The following is a 17,107-nucleotide window of genomic DNA, read 5'->3' on the forward strand; positions in this document are numbered from 1 at the left end:
ACACCCCTTGTGACGTCATGCCACGTCCACTTAATGCAAGTCTATTGGAGGGGGCGTGGTAGCCACCACAGCCCCTCCCATAGACTTGCATTCAAGGGGCGTGGTGTGAAGTCACAAGGGGCGTGGCCGAGATGTCAAAACCTTAGTCGTCCGCTCCATGCAGGGGCAGCGGAGTACCCCTTTAACACCTAGCTGATTCATTGACTTCTATGGGAGAGTTTTCTACGCATGCTCTGGAACCTGAGTAGGGGTCATTGTGCAGGGCGGATCTCGCACTACCTAAATATTGAAGTGGTCTTTCAATGTAATCTTGCTTGTGATGAAAATGAGGTATAATGCTGAAAATATTTCTGTAAACTAGGAAGTGTCAATGTGCTCAGCCAATAAAGTAAATTTAACCCTGCAGATATTTATAGAAAAGAAATGTGCACAAGCTGCTATAGCAATCCGTAAACCTTCTGATTATATTTTGTGACATACTTTGGACAAGAAAGAGCTGCAATCTGATTGGTTGGTAACTACAATAAAGTTTTAATGACCTTCTCCATTAAATATATTTTTCTTATAATAAATCATTGGACTCCACAGTGTATTAACTAAATAAGACCATACCAGCATGTCTACAAAGGTCTTTATGTCAAGCACAAAATCCATTCATTATATCACAAACTATGGATAAATATTCCAGTTGTGATCATTCCTGTGTAGCACAGAATGCTTAGTACAACAGGCTGCTCCCCGCTGCTACGACAAAGCCTCATTTTCCATACACCGAAAGTCAGACTCACAATGTCATACTGTAAAATGATTTATTTGCAAATTGCTTCCTGCTATGCTCTATAACACAAAAGCATTTTTTATTATTCTGGAATATGGTGACACAGTTCATGTTTTACAATCAATATTAACTTCTATACAATTAATATTCTGGAACATGAATGACACAGTCTTGCTTCAGTCAGCAAATGATTTAGTAAATCTGCTTCAAATTACCAGTGGAAGTCAAAATGCTTCCAAGGTACATTCATTCAGTGCATACAGATACGCTGCAAAGTAGAGGGATTACCTGTAATTTAGGACGTAGCAATTAGGACATATCAACACTTATTTGTTGACTGGACAGGGGTTGAACAAACCAGAATTTTAGGATTTCTAACTTAAAGGGGTACTCCGGTGGAAAACATTATTATTTTTTTTTTTTTAAATCAACTGGTTCCAGAAAGTTAAACAGATTTGTATATGACTTCTATTAAAAAATCTTTACCCTTCCAGTACTTTTTAGCAGCTGTATGCTACAGAGGAAATTCTTTTCTTTTTGAATTTCTTTTTTGTCTTTTTTTTGTCCACAGTGCTGACACCTCTGTCCATGTCAGGAACTGTCCAGAGCAGCATAGGTTTGCAATGGGGATTTTCTCCTGCTCTGGACAGTGCCCTCAGCAATAAGATTTTTTTCATTTTACACAAACATGCCCAGGCCGAGGGAGTAAAAAAAATAAACAAACATGTACAAACCTCCCTGCGCTCCCCCTGCTTCGATATTGCTGCTTTCGGTCCCAGTACGATTCTATTCCTGGTGTTGCTTAGTCAATCACTGGCTGAGGGGACACAAAGCTGCAGCCGGTGACTGGCTGAGCGGCATTTTCACATATTGGCCCCCATTATCAGGAAGGACAACTGTTACGCTGAGCGCTCCGGGTCCCCGCTCCTCCCCGGAGCGCTCACAGCGTTCTCCTGTTCGCAGCGCCCCGGTCAGACCCGCTGACCGGGTGCGCTGCGATAATGTTCCCAGCCGGGATGCGATTCGTGATGCGGGACGCGCCCGCTCGCGGTGCGCATCCCGACCCGCTTACCAGACTCGCTCCCCGTCTGTGCTGCCCCGACGTGCGCGGCCCCGCTCCCTAGGGCGCGCGCGCGCCGGGTCTTTGCGATTTAAAGGGCCGGTGCGCCACTGATTGGCGCATGGGTTTTAATTAGTGTCTTCACCTGTGCACTTCCCTATATTACCTCACTTCCCCTGCACTTCCTTGCCGGATCTTGTTGCCATTGTGCCAGTGAAAGCGTTCATTGTGTGTTCCTAGCCTGTGTTCCAGACCTCCTTGCCGTTGCCCCTGACTACGATCCTTGCTGCCTGCCCTGACCTTCTGCTACGTCCGACCCTGCTCTTGTCTAATCCCTTGTACCGCGCATATCTCAGCAGTCAGAGAGGTTAAGCCGTTGCCGGTGGATACGACCTGGTTGCTACCGCCGCTGCAAGTCCATCCCGCTTTGCGGCGGGCTCTGGTGAAAACCAGTAGCAACTTAGAACCGGTCCACCGACACGGTCCACGCCAATCCCTCTCTGACACAGAGGATCCACCTCCAGCCTGCCGAATCCTGACAACAACTCAGCTGAGACTGGGGCTGGGCCTCACAGTGTCGTTCAGCCAACCACTGGTCGTAGCAGTGTCCTGCCTAAGCCATTGATTGGCAGAGCAGTACTGAGCAGACCAATCAACCCTGAGCACAAAGAAGGAGGAGGATCCTGACACTGTGAGCAGCAATATCGAGGCAGCATGGGAGTGTAGGGAGGTATGTGCAGCCTGTGCATGTTTGTGTAAAAAAAAAGCTTACTGTTAGAGTGTCCTTTCAATGATACCAGGCTTAAAGAGTCTGTGCAGGAATATATATATATATATTTTTAAATATCTGGCTGGGGGTGTGGTGTAAAAATAAAAGTCATACTCAACTCCTTTAATCCCCCGCAGCCCCCAGACTGAAATGATCCAGTCCTCACTCATCATCACTTCTTGCTGATTCTGAGACAGTGCATATCAGCAGGAACTGCTAGTTTAGCCAATTAATGGCTGTAGTGGGGTGCTGCCTCAGTCAGTGACTGGCTGGATGGGCTCTTCCTGATACGGCTTGTCTTAGAAGCAAGAAGAAGCAAGGACAGGCAAGGAATGGGTGATGTTAGACCGTAAACAGTTGGGGGATCAGGGGGGATGAGTAGGATTTATTTTTTATTTCTATAAAAATGATGTGTCCTTGACAACCCCTTTAATTCTCTAGGAGAAATAATCAGACCACCTGTTTCAATTATTGTAAGGCTAGGGTCTTATGCTAATGAAATGGTGCAGATTTTCTGCAGAAAATTTTTCTTGTGGACAATCTGACGCATTTACATCAGATAGGTAGATGAGATGTTTTTCAAAAACCTTAGTCATGTGCTGCAGATAAAATCCACACAAAAGGGGAGATTTATCAAAACCTGTCCAGAGGTAACGTTGCTGAGTTGTCCATAGCAACCAATCAGATAGCTTATTTCATTTTCAGAGGCCTTTTCAAAAATGAAAGGAACAATCTGATTGGTTGCTAAGGGCAACTTAGCAAATATTCCTCTACAGGACACCGGGAGGGACCTTACCTGCCTCCTCAGTGTCTGCTCCGTGCTGGGATCCCCTGCATGGCCGGCGCTCTCCTTCGTCGTCATCACGTCATCGCGCACGCCGTCTTGTCATCCAATAGGAGTGGCGTGGGTAGCGACGTGATGGCGGCGACGGAGAGCGAGGATACCCGGCAGCAGAGACGTTCCAGAGCGACGGGGACACCCAGGGGATGCAGCGTCAGCGATGGACGGCGACATCCAGGGCAGCGGTGACAGGTCCGGAGTGGCGGGGACACGTGAGTATTACCTCCTATACCAGTGGTCTTCAACCTGCGGACCTCCAGATGTTGCAAAACTGCAACTCGTGGCATGCCCAGACAGCCAACGGCTGTCCGGGCATGCTGGGAGTTGTAGTTTTGCAACATTTGGAGTTCCGCTGGTTGAAGGTTGAGAATCATTTTGTATTAACCAGCCTGGCCACTTTGATAAATCTAGACTGTCGGGTCTAGGTTTACACTGTCTAAGAATGAAAGTTTTAATAAATCTATGCCAATTTTTTTTTAAATTTGCATGCCAGTAACTTGGTGTGTATTTTCTGCTATGGATTTTGGAACAGAAATTATGCTCATTTTCTGCTGTTGAAAATCTGTAGCATTTGCCAGCAGCAGTTTGGACAGAATTCTGCGTCAGTATTTGTTAGCCAAAATGAGATATAGGTCCATAATACAGAGGAGGTGCAGATCTTTCTGTTTTTCTTTGGTTCTGACCAAAATATTGCACTGTAAAAATGGTTTAAGGGTAGGGGGAGGAAACTGCATGTGACATCCGAAAGATTGATCACGGCCTGTTTCTGTTATCTCCCCTCTTCCACCCCCCCACCCCCCACCCATCCATCCCCGTATCACCCTCCAGTAATACAGAGGAATAAAGAAATGCTATTTTCTACCATCATACCCTTTACTTACCAGGGAAAACAGGTGCCCTCTGACTGTCACATTTAAGATGTGATTTCTCATAGAGTGAGAAAATCATTATGTGCACATATAACCTCCTTCCCTAAAATGTTTACTGGAATCTGGGTCAAGTGATGATATGTACAGTACATGTAGACACAGGCATAAGTAACATGTATTAACCTTGCACACAAGAAAGGAATGCTCAGATAAAACTTCTTGCTCTTTATTTAGGATTTAGTCAGGATAAAACAGGTACAAATGAAAAACCTCTGACGCGTTTCACGCAGTGATGCACTTAGTCATAGAGTCTGAAACGCGTCAGAGGTTTTCTATTTGTACCTGTTTTATCCTGACTAAATCATAAATAAAGAGCAAGAAGTTTTACCTGAGCACCGGGTGCTGGACATGCCTTTCTTGTGTGGACTTGGCTGTTTGAAACTTGGGCGGTGACGGCGGGTACGCTGCACAGGTGAACCGGGTTGGCCGGAGTGTAGCTGTTAGCTACAAAATATTGGTATTAACCATGCACATCCTGAACTTAATATTTAGGAGGTGATATACATCTCAGACTTGGCTTGCGTTACACGTGCCGCCACAAACATGATGTTTTCTACTTTTTTTACAAAATGTTATGCTTTGATCCAAAATTGCATGAAGGTGCCCTTGCCTGCAGTGGTATTTTTGCAACATGTCAGATCTCAGAAAATATATGAGAAGAGTTTTCATTTTTTGTGTGTTTGTCGAATGTGTAAAAACTGTCCTGGCAGTGAAAGGGTTTAAGCCTATATCTATGCAGGGGGTTGTATAAGAAAAAATGTACTGCAAATCACTAGATATTAAGAAAGTAATTGGGCAATTTTGATAACAAAGTTCTTTAAAAGGGGTATTCTGGGATTTTTTAAAAATTTTTTTAATTATGTGCTTCAGGAGCTGTGAAAAATAGTGTAGTTCATCATAAAGAGTCTGTACCTGTGTTTGATGGCCGGTCTCACAATTCTTATGTGATCTTTGTAAGTTGTTGAAAGGGAGCATGACAAAATTTAATAAGTGGAGTGACCGCTGGGTGGGAGGGAGATCATTCTCCCCAGGGCTGCAGAGAATTTTAGCTTCCAGCACAGCATGCATGTGTGGGAAGGAGATAAGTCCCCTCCCACCTAGAAAAAAGAGATTGTAGTTGGAGGGATAGAACACAAACAGGAAACAGCCAGTTCACACAAAAAAGCCAGCAGTGTTATGGGGGACTCAGGACTTGACTATTTACCATCAACAAAAGCACAAATCCTTGCTAAACATGTCCATTACTGTCTGGCAGGTAAGTACTATGTAATGTAAGCTGTTGAGATGCTCCACAAATCTGGGAGATTTTTATAAGTTTTTTTTCTAGCAACTCGTGGGGATCTATGCCCTTATTGATGCACCCCATGATTTTATTTGCCTTGGCAGCAGCTGCCCGACACTGGTCACTACAGCTAAATTTACTGTTAACTAAGACTCCCAAGTCCTTTTCCACGTCAGTAGTCCCAAGTGTGTTTCCATTTAATACATAATCCCAGCCCGGATTTTTCCTTGCGCAGTTGCGACTGTCGCAGTTGATAAATACCTCACTAAAGCAAATCCATTTTGAAAAATTTACTACGTAAGCAAGTTTGAATTTTCTTGCTTTTCTTGTTCTTCATGCAAATTGTCGCACGAAAACACACGTAGTCGCAGTTGTGAAAATTTTGTGACAATTATAGTAAAGAAAACCTGACTAAACCCATTGATAAATGTCCATCATTGACTCCACATTATTGTTTCCCTCCCATATATCCTCCCGCAGTGCAGCCTTCAGAATGGACTTTACATAAAGACAAACTCCTCCCCCTTTCCGTTTTGTCTGATCCTTCCTGAATAGACTAAAACCCTGTATGTTGACCGCCCAGTCACAGCTATCGACCAACCAAGTCTCTGTTATACCCACTATGTCATAATTCTCCTCAGACATGAACCACTCCAGTTCCTCTGTTTTATTGGTCAGACTTCTGGCATTAGTCAACATGCAATTCAATGATGTATGTTTTTGGTTCCTATGAAGCCTATCCCTATTAACTATTCTAACCCCTCCCTCCGCTCCACCCCCAGGTACATTAATAAGTCCCCCCTCTCTATCTACACCATCTTCCCCCTCTATGTTGTAGGTTCCCTCCCCACCAGTCCCTAGTTTAAACACTCCTCCACCCTTCTAGCCATCTTCTCCCCAAGCACAGCTGCACCCTCCCCATTGAGGTGCAGCCTGTCCCTACAGTAGAGCCGGTAACCGACAGCGACATCGGCCCAGTTCTCCATGAACCCAAACCCCTCCCTCCTACACTGGATTGTGAGCCACTTGTTTACCTCCCTGATCTCCCGCTGCCTCTCTGGTGTGGCTCGTGGTACAGGTAATATTTCAGAAAATATTACCTTGGAGGTCCTTGCCTTAACCCCTTAAGGACCCGGGCTTTTTCCGTTTTTTCATTTTCTATTTTTCCTCCTTAACTTTAAAAAATCATAACTCTTTAAAATTTTCACCTAAAATTCTATATGATGGCTTATTTTTTGCATCACTAATTCTACTTTGTAATGACATTAGTCATTTTACCCAAAAATCTACGGTGAAACGGGAAAAAAAAATCAATGTGTGACAAAATAGATGAAAAAACACAATTTTGTAAGTTTTGGGGGCTTCCGTTTTTACGCAGTACATTTTTCGGCAAAAATGACACATTATTTTTATTCTGTAGGTCCATACGGTTAAAATGATACCCTACTTGTGTAGGTTTGATTTTGTATCACTTTAGAAAAAAATCATGAATACATGCAGGAAAATTTATACGTTTAAAATGGTAATCTTCTGACCTCTATAACTTTTTTATTTTTCTGTGTACAGGGCGCTATGAGGGCTCATTTTTTGCACCGTGATTAGCGGTACCATTTTTGTTCTGATCAGACTTTTTAATCACTTTTTATTTACTTGTGGTATAAAAAGGTGATCAAAAATGCGCTATTTTGGGCTTTGGAATTTTTTTGCGCATACGCCATTGAATGTGCGGTTTAAAAAGCAGTATATTTTTATAATTCGGACATTTCTGCTCGCGGTATACCACATGTTTATTTTTATTTACACTGTGTTTTTTTTTTATTCTTCGAAATGCCGGGTGATTCAAACTTTTATTAGGGGAAGGGATAATTGAAAGGGTTAATGATTTTTTTACACTTTTCTTATGCAATATTATTGCTCCTATAGGGGGCTATAACATTGCATTAACTGATCTTTAACACTGATTGATGCATCTCCATAGGAATGGATCAATCAGTGTTTTCGGCGATTGAATGCTCAAGCCTGGATCTCAGGCTTGAAGCATTCATTCGGCGATCGGACAGCGCAGGAGAAGGTAAGAAGACCTCCTCCTGTGCTACAGCTGTTCGGGATGCCGCGATTATACCGTGGCGATCCCGAACAGCTCTCTGAGCTAGCCGGGCACTTTCACTTTCGTTTTTAGCTGCGCGGCTCAGCTTTGAGCGTACGGCTAAAGGGTTAATAGCGCGCAGCATCGCGATCAGTGCCGCACGCTATTAGCGGCGGGTCCCAGCTTCACTATGATGCCGGGCCCGCTGCCATATGTTGCGGGGTCACCGTGTGACCCCGTGTTATATCGCAGGACCAGGACCCAGGACGTACCCATACGTCCTGGGTCCTTAAGAGGTTAAGCTTGCGGCGTTAAGGACACTCCACCTCCTTCTTACTTTGTCATTGGTGCCAATATGAACCATGACCGCTGGGTCCTCTCCAGCCCCACCCAGGAACTTGACAACCCGATCCACGATGTGCCAAACTCGATTGCCAGGATCTGGGCTTCCAAATGAACAACTTCCACACATCCTGCACAACAATATGCACCCTCAAACTGCTGTTCAAGGATTGCATACATTGAACAGGATGTACCCCGGACTACGTGTTCCAACATGGAGGTCATCTAGTTATTTGGATTTCACAGATTAACCGCCAACAACAGGCAGTAAATATTACAAATTAATTCTCAGTAGACCTTGTGAGTTAAAGTCTCTACAATGTAAGTAAAGTAACACTCACAGCGATCTCAAACTCGTTTCAAACTCCAGGTTTTCTAACTTTCTTGCAATGCCTCTCTTACCAAAGCCCGCTCAGACTGAGTCCCAAACTAAGATTTAAGCACCTGTGTGTGACTAATCTACCCCTCCCCCTAGAGGTAGACTAGAGAAAAAAGAAAAAAAAAAAAGGTGAAAAGGCTGTTTAGATTCTAGCAGTGATCCCTTATGTGCAACTTTAAGTACTCGCGCAAATCACTCCAGCTTCACAATTCACTCCGTACAGCAGATGTCTCTCAGTTTTCTAACTCTCTTGCAATGCCTCTCTTACCAAAGCCTGCTCAGACAAACTAAGATTTAAGCACCTGTGTGTGAATAATAAAAGAAAGCTTAAATCTGTGGGACAGCTGATGTTTTTGAAGAGGGCACACTTTACATTTACACACTTTACAGGGCACACTTTACATTTTAAAACCGCTTTTCATCACAATCTTTATTTCTATTTTTGGTGTTTTTTTTTCTTTTTTTCTTTTTTATCTGTCTCTTATAATTGAAAAAAAATAAAGAAGAGAAGGGTACCATCCAATGGATAATTTATCACTTTAAATGTTGGGTTCATGTAGAGACTGTTTTACTTTGACCAATGTTACACAGTTTACCTGAGGTTATCTAAGGCCGTATTCACACCAAGCCTTTTGTATTCATAAACATAATAAAGGACATAGCCTTCAAAGTAGCTCCTCTGCCCGACAAAGTGCTGATTTGAGGGTTTTCCAGGTGTCTGATCTCAACTGATCACTATCACTATCCTTAGAACCCCAGAAAAATCTGAACAAAATAAATGGTACAGAAGTGAATAACTATTCGCATTAGAAATACCTACCCTTAAGAGTAGCCAGCCTGTTGTCCACTTCACAAATCTTCCTGGGTACCATAAATGTTTGTAGAGATCAGTATTAACAACCCCAGGGTCCACCGCATTAGCAGTCACGTAACTACCTTCTTCAGTCAGGAGATGTTGTAAATAATAGGTGAATAACACAAGGGCAAGCTTGCTTTGAGCATATGCACCATGGGCCGAATAAGAGTGGCTGTGGGCAAACAGAAATGGCATGTTAAACAACACATAATATTTATTAAAAAATATATTATTTTCATGACTATTATTGTATCATTATTATTTTCTGTTGGTACTATTTCAGTGTTTTGGAGTTTTCTATTTCAATACATTCCTAAGACTATCACGAAAACGAGAGCAAATGTAAATGTCACCACCCGTGGCATTTCCTCCTTCTCAGCTAGGCTAAAATAAAATAAAAAAATAAAAAAAGTCACATCGACAGAAGAGAAAAGCTTCAAGCTTCAGATTGGTAAAAATAAAACGGCTTATTCTAAACCATCAAAGAAATTCTTCAGACATTTAACAGTATTAGGACAGAACGTCTGCTATACTCTGCACTTTATATGGGGGACTTAAGGAGGAAAAGCTCCAAAATGTCAGTAACCCAGTTCTCTAACATTCATGTGCACATTTCTATATTGGTGGGGATGAGAACACTTAAGAGCGTAGCTGGTTTATACAGTCAATAACTTGAAACTGTAGCAGGTTACACAAATTATTTAGCTATTTTGGGGGCCATGCCAGCAGTATGGCCTCTACTTTACCTCTACATGCCTTGTTTTTTTGTTTGTTTTTTGGAGAATTTTTTCTTTTACATTTGTAGAAAATAGTTGTATGCCCATTCCGATGCTGAATGTAATCTCCCACCAAAGCTTCACTTTTAGGCTATGTTCACACGATGGAATTTCCATGCGAAATAGTAGACTCCCACTGATTTCAATGGGATTCTGCAGCGCTGTTCACATAGCAGAATTTCTGCACCTTAAACATCTGGTGCGGATATTCAAATTCCATTGTCCGTAGAAAGAATAGTCATGTCTATTCTTTCTGTGGACTACGCATGCAAATGCATTGCAGTCTATGAGACGGCACATTTCCACGCAGTCCTAGCGCCGGAATGTCCTGCTGTCAGGGGAATGTCCGCACAGAGATTTTCCGTGTGGACATTTGCCCATAGCCTTAGAGGTGTAGGTTTCAGCTGCACTTTAAGGGATTTTGACACGGGGAGATTATTAGCTGAATAGGCTGGAAGAGATCCAGCCATTAGCAAAGGAACAAGCGATCACTTGTTTTTCAGCTGGTCACCTGGATCACGCAAACATTGGACATTGGTCAACCTCACATCCTGTTCATATACAATGATGCAAGTGAAGGGCTACACAATCACTGAGTCATGTAAAAGACTCATTCCCACTACAGTTAGATCAAATCTCACTAGCAGGTCAAATCATTTCCTATTTACAACAAGTTTGTTTGGACAGACACAAGAGACCATTTTCCTAGTTATACTGGGAGAGTAGAAATCATAGCAACGTAAAACGTAACCTATATTAATAATTGTATAAAAAACAGTGATGTAGAGTCCCTATGACTATTTTAAAATTCTCATGCTCTGTAGCTCATAATTTAAGCACCTCACTCTCTTTCTAATTCCTGATTGTCACGCACAGGGTTGGGGCCCAAATCCACCGCTACTACCCGTATCATGGTCAAAGATTATAAGGGGTCCCAGACAATGGTGTAAAAGTCTTGGTTGCATGGGCTCACTGCTGCAATTCTCAGATACCAATGCCTTACATGAGGACTATTTGGACATATTTGTCCACAGACTAACAGACCGTCTCTGGGAGTGTGGTCATAGGTCGCAGTCAGCTCAGACAGACTATTGTGCATATACAGTACGCCAGCTGAGGTTGTTGCATGCACTGACAACTAAACAATTCGTTTCTCTAAGGTCAGCTATATTGGCCACAGACAACACTCAGTTGGACCGCTAATTTCTGCAGTCCATCAACTGGCAGTCCTGTTAGTAAATACTCTCATACGTGAGAAAGGTACTGTATTAATGTGATATAGTCTAATCATGTGCCGGCAGTATTTTAGAGTTGCTGATCTATAGATGGCTGTCAGCAAACATTACTGGACATACCAACCAAGAGCCTGGTGAGCTATTTTAGCGAAAAACAATGTAGCGGTCATGTGAAGTCTCTAGGCACAATTTAGTACAATATGTCCTGACACTAAAATACACCTTCTAGCGTTTAAAATAGCTCACTTGGACCCCTATTTTGCCATGGGGTCGGCAACCAATTTAGCCAACTTCGCGTGCATATGCAGTCTAACACTGACATGAATGCCTTCATGTACGCTAAAAACCAAACCAATTTTCGACAACCTTTCAACTGACAGTATTGTGTACATTCACTCCCATGCGTAAGAGATGCGAGATAGATATAATAACTGTCTAAACATGGCTAGCCCTGTGCCATGTGGCTATCCATGTAGTATGAGTCAGTACTTACAAGGGTGTATATATGCTATGAGGCAGAGCATGAATTTAAAAACATTCACACGCTGCCACCCTAAAGAGATTTTCTGTGCAGACAATCCTCAATGTGAACAGAGCCTTAGAGGCGTAGGTTTCAGCTGCACTTTAAAGGGGTACTCTGGCCCTAAGACATCTTATTCCCTATCCAAAGGATAGGGGATAAGATGTCTGATCGCGGGGGTCCGGCTGCTGGGGACCCCCGCAATCTCTCATGCAGCACCCACCACGCCTCCTCAATGCAAGTCTGTGGGAGGGGTCATGGCAGCTGTCACATCCTTTGGATAGGGGATAAGATGTCTAAGGGCCATAGTACCCCTTTAAGCGCTTTTGACATGGTGTGATTATTAGCTGAATAGGATGTTAGAGACCCAGCCATTAGCCAAGGAACGAGCGATCACTCATTTGTCAGCTGGTCACTTGGATCACACAAATATTGGTCAGTCTCACATCCCGCTGATAAACAATGATGCAAGTGAAGGGCTGCACAATCATTGAGTCATGAAAAAGGCATATTAGCTTCAGAAATAATGTTTAAGAGAAAATGAAAAACAAATCTTGTACTTTAGTGAAGAGTGGTGACTCATATTTGCTTCCATGATTCAGATCTTTAATGAATTATGTGAATATTCGGCATAGGTCAAGTGACAGATCCTTTGTGGCCATAACTGTGTAGCTCCCAATACATACTTCATTTACATTCAACTAGATGAGTAATGAGAGATCAGCACAGGCATATGAAGATAACAGATGCAAAAAAAGCAAACAGCTTTGACATATATATGATATTGAAGAAAATACAGGAAAGTGCATGTCAAACCAGACACCAGGTACTAATACTCATGTACAGAACTACACTGCTCCAAAAAACTACAGGGAACACTTAAACAACACAATGTAACTCCAAGTCAATCACACTTCTGTGAAATCACACTGTCCACTCAGGAAGCAACACTGATTGACAATCAATTTCTCATGCTGTTCTGCAAATGGAACAGACAACAGGTGGAAATTGTAGACAATTAGCAAGACACCTCCAATAAAAGTGGTTCTGCAGGTGGTGACCACAGACCATTTCTCAGTTCTTGCTGGCAGTGCTTTCACTCTAGTGGTAGCATGAAACTGAGTCTACAACACAAACACAAGTGGCTCAGGTAGTCCAGCTCATCCAGGATGGCACATCAATGCAAGCTGTGGCAAGAAGGTTTGCTGTGTCTGTCAGCATAGTGTCCAGAGCATGGAGGCACTACCAGGAGACAGGCCAGTACATCAGGAGACATGGAGGAGGCTGTAGGAGGACAACAACCCAGCAGTAGGACTGCTACCTCCGCCTTTGTGAAAGGAGGAGCAGGAGGATCACTGCCAGTGTCCTTCAAAATGACCTCCCACAAGCCACAAATGTGCATGTGTCCACTCAAACGGTCAGAAACAGACTCCATGAGGGTGGTATGAGGGCCTGACGTCCAAAGGTGGGGGTTGTGTTTACAACCCAACACCATGCAGGATGTTTGGCATTTGCCAGAGAACACCAAGATTGACAAATTCAGCACTGGCACCCTGTGGTCTTCACAGATGAAGCAGGTTCACACTGAGCACATGTGACAGACGTGACAGAGTCTGGAGACGCAGTGGAGAACATTCTGCTGCCTGCAACATCCTCCAGCATGACCAGTTTGGTGGTGGGTCAATAATGGTGTGGGGTGGTGGCATTTCTTTGGGGGACGGCGCAGCCCTTCATGTGCTTGCCAGAGGTAGCCTGACTGCCATTAGGTGCCGAAATGAGATCCTCAGACCCCTTGTGAGACCATATGCTGGTGCGGTTGGCCCTGGGTTCCTCCTAATGCAAGACAATGCCAGACCTCATGTGACTGGAGTGTGTCAGCAGTTCTTGCAAGAGGAAGCCATTGATGCTATGGACTGGTCCGCCCCTTCACCCGAGCCGGAATAGGATTGAGCACATGATGTCTCACTCCATCCACCAACGCCATGTTGCACCACACACTGTGCAGGAGTTGGTGGATGCTTTATTTGATTTGAGTGTGATTCCATACCGAGACCTCCATGGGCTGATAAATTTGAATGATTTTGTTGTCAGTACATTCAACTATGTAAAGACGAAAGTATTTCATACGATTATTTCATTCATTCAGATCTAGGATGTGTTATCTTAGTGTCCCCTTTACTTTTGTGAGCAGCGTATATTTTAGTATCAGCAGAAAACCCACATTTTTGGAGCCATTTGGATTTTACCAAACAAAATGAGTGTATGGGAAACAAAGATTTATTTCTATACACATACAGAACTATAACACGTTTCTGGGGTCACAGCCTGATTCTTCATATTACTGTTGTTATGACTCACCCTTGCAGACAGGTACGGTTACAGTATAGAGGCACGGAAACAAGGCTTTTCAAATCAAAGTTAAGTGTTTTATTCACACTTGGCAAACAGTCTTAAATGCAGATCAAAGAAAAAGTAACAAAAGTCCACCTGCGTTCCTTAGGTGTTTGTTCACACCTGAGTCCATGCATGCGGCATCAAGCAAGTCTTTTCCAAACATCCAGGCACTCTGCTCACCCAGCTTCCACACTCCACAAGAAAGATCTCAAAACTCAGCTCTCTGGCAGTGTGAGCTGCAACATACAAATCCCCCTCAGCTGGTGGAGCAGCCTACCTTTAAGGCCAACAAAAGGCGGCCTGGATTGTGGAGAACCGTCCCGCCTCCTCCCATATATTTGCATTGAGGGGGCGGGGCGTGACGTCACACGGGGGCAGAGTAGTGACATCACGATCTTCCGTTCCCGTGGTCGGGAGCCAGAACCTCCAGCGCTGCCGGAAGCAGATACAGGTGGGTGCTGCATGCTATATTGCGGGGTCCCCAGCGATCAGACATCTTATCCCCTATCCTTTGGATAGGGGATAAGATGTCTAGGGATGGAGTACCCCTTTAATGGTAAAAAGTAATGATGGCACAGGAACAGTATGTGAACGTGCACAGATTTTCAGGCAAAACTGAACTTTCTAAACCTAACAAGAGTCTGAAAAATACAAACTGAATTAAAGCCTATATACAGTATGAAAATGTGTGTAATACTGCAGAGAACAGGAGAACGGTGGTCCCCGGTAATTGGACAGTTACACTGAGATCAAGCTGGAAAAAAGCTTTGTTCATACACTGCGTGTGTATGCATCCTTTATGGGCAGGAAATATTTGCTTCCAGGTTTGACACCTACTCAATAAAAGCCATCTGTGCCTGAATGTGTCTAAGAGGCTATTCAATTCATTGGCTACTCTTTATGAAGGCTTTTCATTTTCATTTCCAAAATTTCTTAATTCCTTAACGACCCCGGGTTTTTCCGTTTTTGCACTTCCGTTTTTTCCTCCTTACCTTTAAAAAATCATAACTCTTTAAATTTTGCACCGAAAAATCCATATGATGGCTTATTTTTTTGCGCCACCAATTCTACTTTTTAATGACATCAATCATTTTACCCAAAAATCTACAGCGAAACGGAAAAAAAAAATCATTGTGCGACAAAATTGAAGAAAAAACACCATTTTGTTACTTTTGGGAGAGTCCGTTTCTGCGCAGTTTCTCTTTACTCTGTAGGTCCATTCGATTAAAATGATACCCTACTTATATAGGTTTGATTTTGTTGTACTTCTAGGAAAAAATCATAACAACATGCAGGAAAATTTCTACATTTAAAATTTTCATCTTCTGACCCCTATAACTTTTTTATTTTTCCGAATACAAAGCGTTATGAGGGCTTATTTTTTGCACCGTGATCTGAAGTTTTTAGTGGTACCATTTTTGTATTGATTGGACTTTTTGATTGCTTTATATTCATTTTTTTCATGACATGAAAAGTGACCAAAAATATGCGCTATAGAAAGGGAGAGGACTCAGGACGTACCGGTACGTCCTGGGTCATTAACGGATTAAAGGGGTATTCTGGTGAAAAACTTTTTATTTTTTTTCTATTAACTGGTGCCAGAAAGTTAAACAGATTTGTAAATGAATAAGCAAAATGTATAACCAATCCTCAAGGATCTTACCCCAAAAGGTACATAATGATGTTCAAATAAAATATCATCGTATGATATTTTATTTGAACATCATTATGTACCTTTTGGGGTAAGATCCTTGAGGATTGGTTATACATTTTGCTTATTATTTTTATTTCTGGCCGTTGGGTTTCGGCATATAACCAATTATATCCTTGGATTGTGGTTTGTGAGCTGCACACATTTTTGTAGATTTGTAAATTACTTCTATTAAAATTTTTTATCCTTCCAGTACTTATTAGCAGCTGTATATTACAGAGGAAATTCTTTTCTTTTTTTTTAATTTCTTTTCTGTCATGACCACAGTGCTCTCTGCTGACACATCTGTCCATTTTAGGAACTGTCCAGAGCAGCATATGTTTGCTAAGGGGATTTTCTCCTGCTCTGGACAGTTCCTGAAATGGACGGATGTGTATTTTTTTTTTTTTTTTTTTATAATCGCGGTGATGCCCGGTATCAACCCTTCAGACGTGGCAATCTAAGATGATCGCCGTGTCTGAAGTGAAACTGAAACCTTTCCGGCAGCTCAGTGTTGCCGTTCGGGACCGCCGCAGGGAAATTGCGGCATCCCAAACAGCTTGCCGGACACGAGGGGGATCCCTACCTGCCTCCTGCGCGTCCGTTCACCAAATGACTACTCGGTGCCTGAGATCCGGGCAGTGATCAGTGTAGGAAATAAGTGTGTGCAATGTTATAGTCCCCTATGGGGGCTATAACATTGCAAAAAAAATATGAAAATTAAGTGTTAATAAATGTGATTTAACCTGTTCCCTCATAAAAGTCAGAATAACCAACCTTTTCCCATTTAAAAAAAAAACTATGTAAATAAAAATAAACATATGTGGTATCGCACCGTGCGTAAATGTCTGAACTATAAAAATATTTAGTTAATTAAACCATACGGTCAATGGCGTACATGTAAAAAAAATTCCAAAGTCCAAAATAGTGCCTTTTTGATCACTTTTTATTCCATCAAAAAATGTTTTGGGGGGTTTTGCCGTAGGTTTTTGAGTAATATGACTGATGTCAATACAACGTAGAATTGGTGGTGCAAAAATATAAGCCATCATGTGGATTTTTAGGTGGAAAATTGAAAGGGTTATGATTTTTAAAAGGTAAGGCAACTCACAGTAAATTAATTCTGACTGGAGGAATATGATTACAGGATCAGGCTATACAGTTTGTTTA

At 42.6% G+C, this 17,107-nt stretch overlaps 1 protein-coding gene across 4 annotated transcripts in view; it reads right to left on the minus strand.

The window, feature by feature from the left end:
• The window catches only part of DHRSX (dehydrogenase/reductase X-linked), a 474,272-nt gene that overhangs the window by 53,350 nt on the left and 403,815 nt on the right, over positions 1 to 17,107 (minus strand). For all 4 annotated transcript variants that reach the window (XM_056558834.1, XM_056558835.1, XM_056558832.1 and 1 more), the window contains exon 6: positions 9,287 to 9,494. In XM_056558834.1, coding sequence (XP_056414809.1) covers positions 9,287 to 9,494 — 208 coding nt within the window. The remainder of the gene's footprint in view (positions 1 to 9,286; positions 9,495 to 17,107) is intronic.

Source organism: Hyla sarda, chromosome 2 (genome assembly GCF_029499605.1).
Source record: "Hyla sarda isolate aHylSar1 chromosome 2, aHylSar1.hap1, whole genome shotgun sequence".
Taxonomy (NCBI): Eukaryota; Metazoa; Chordata; class Amphibia; order Anura; family Hylidae; genus Hyla; species Hyla sarda.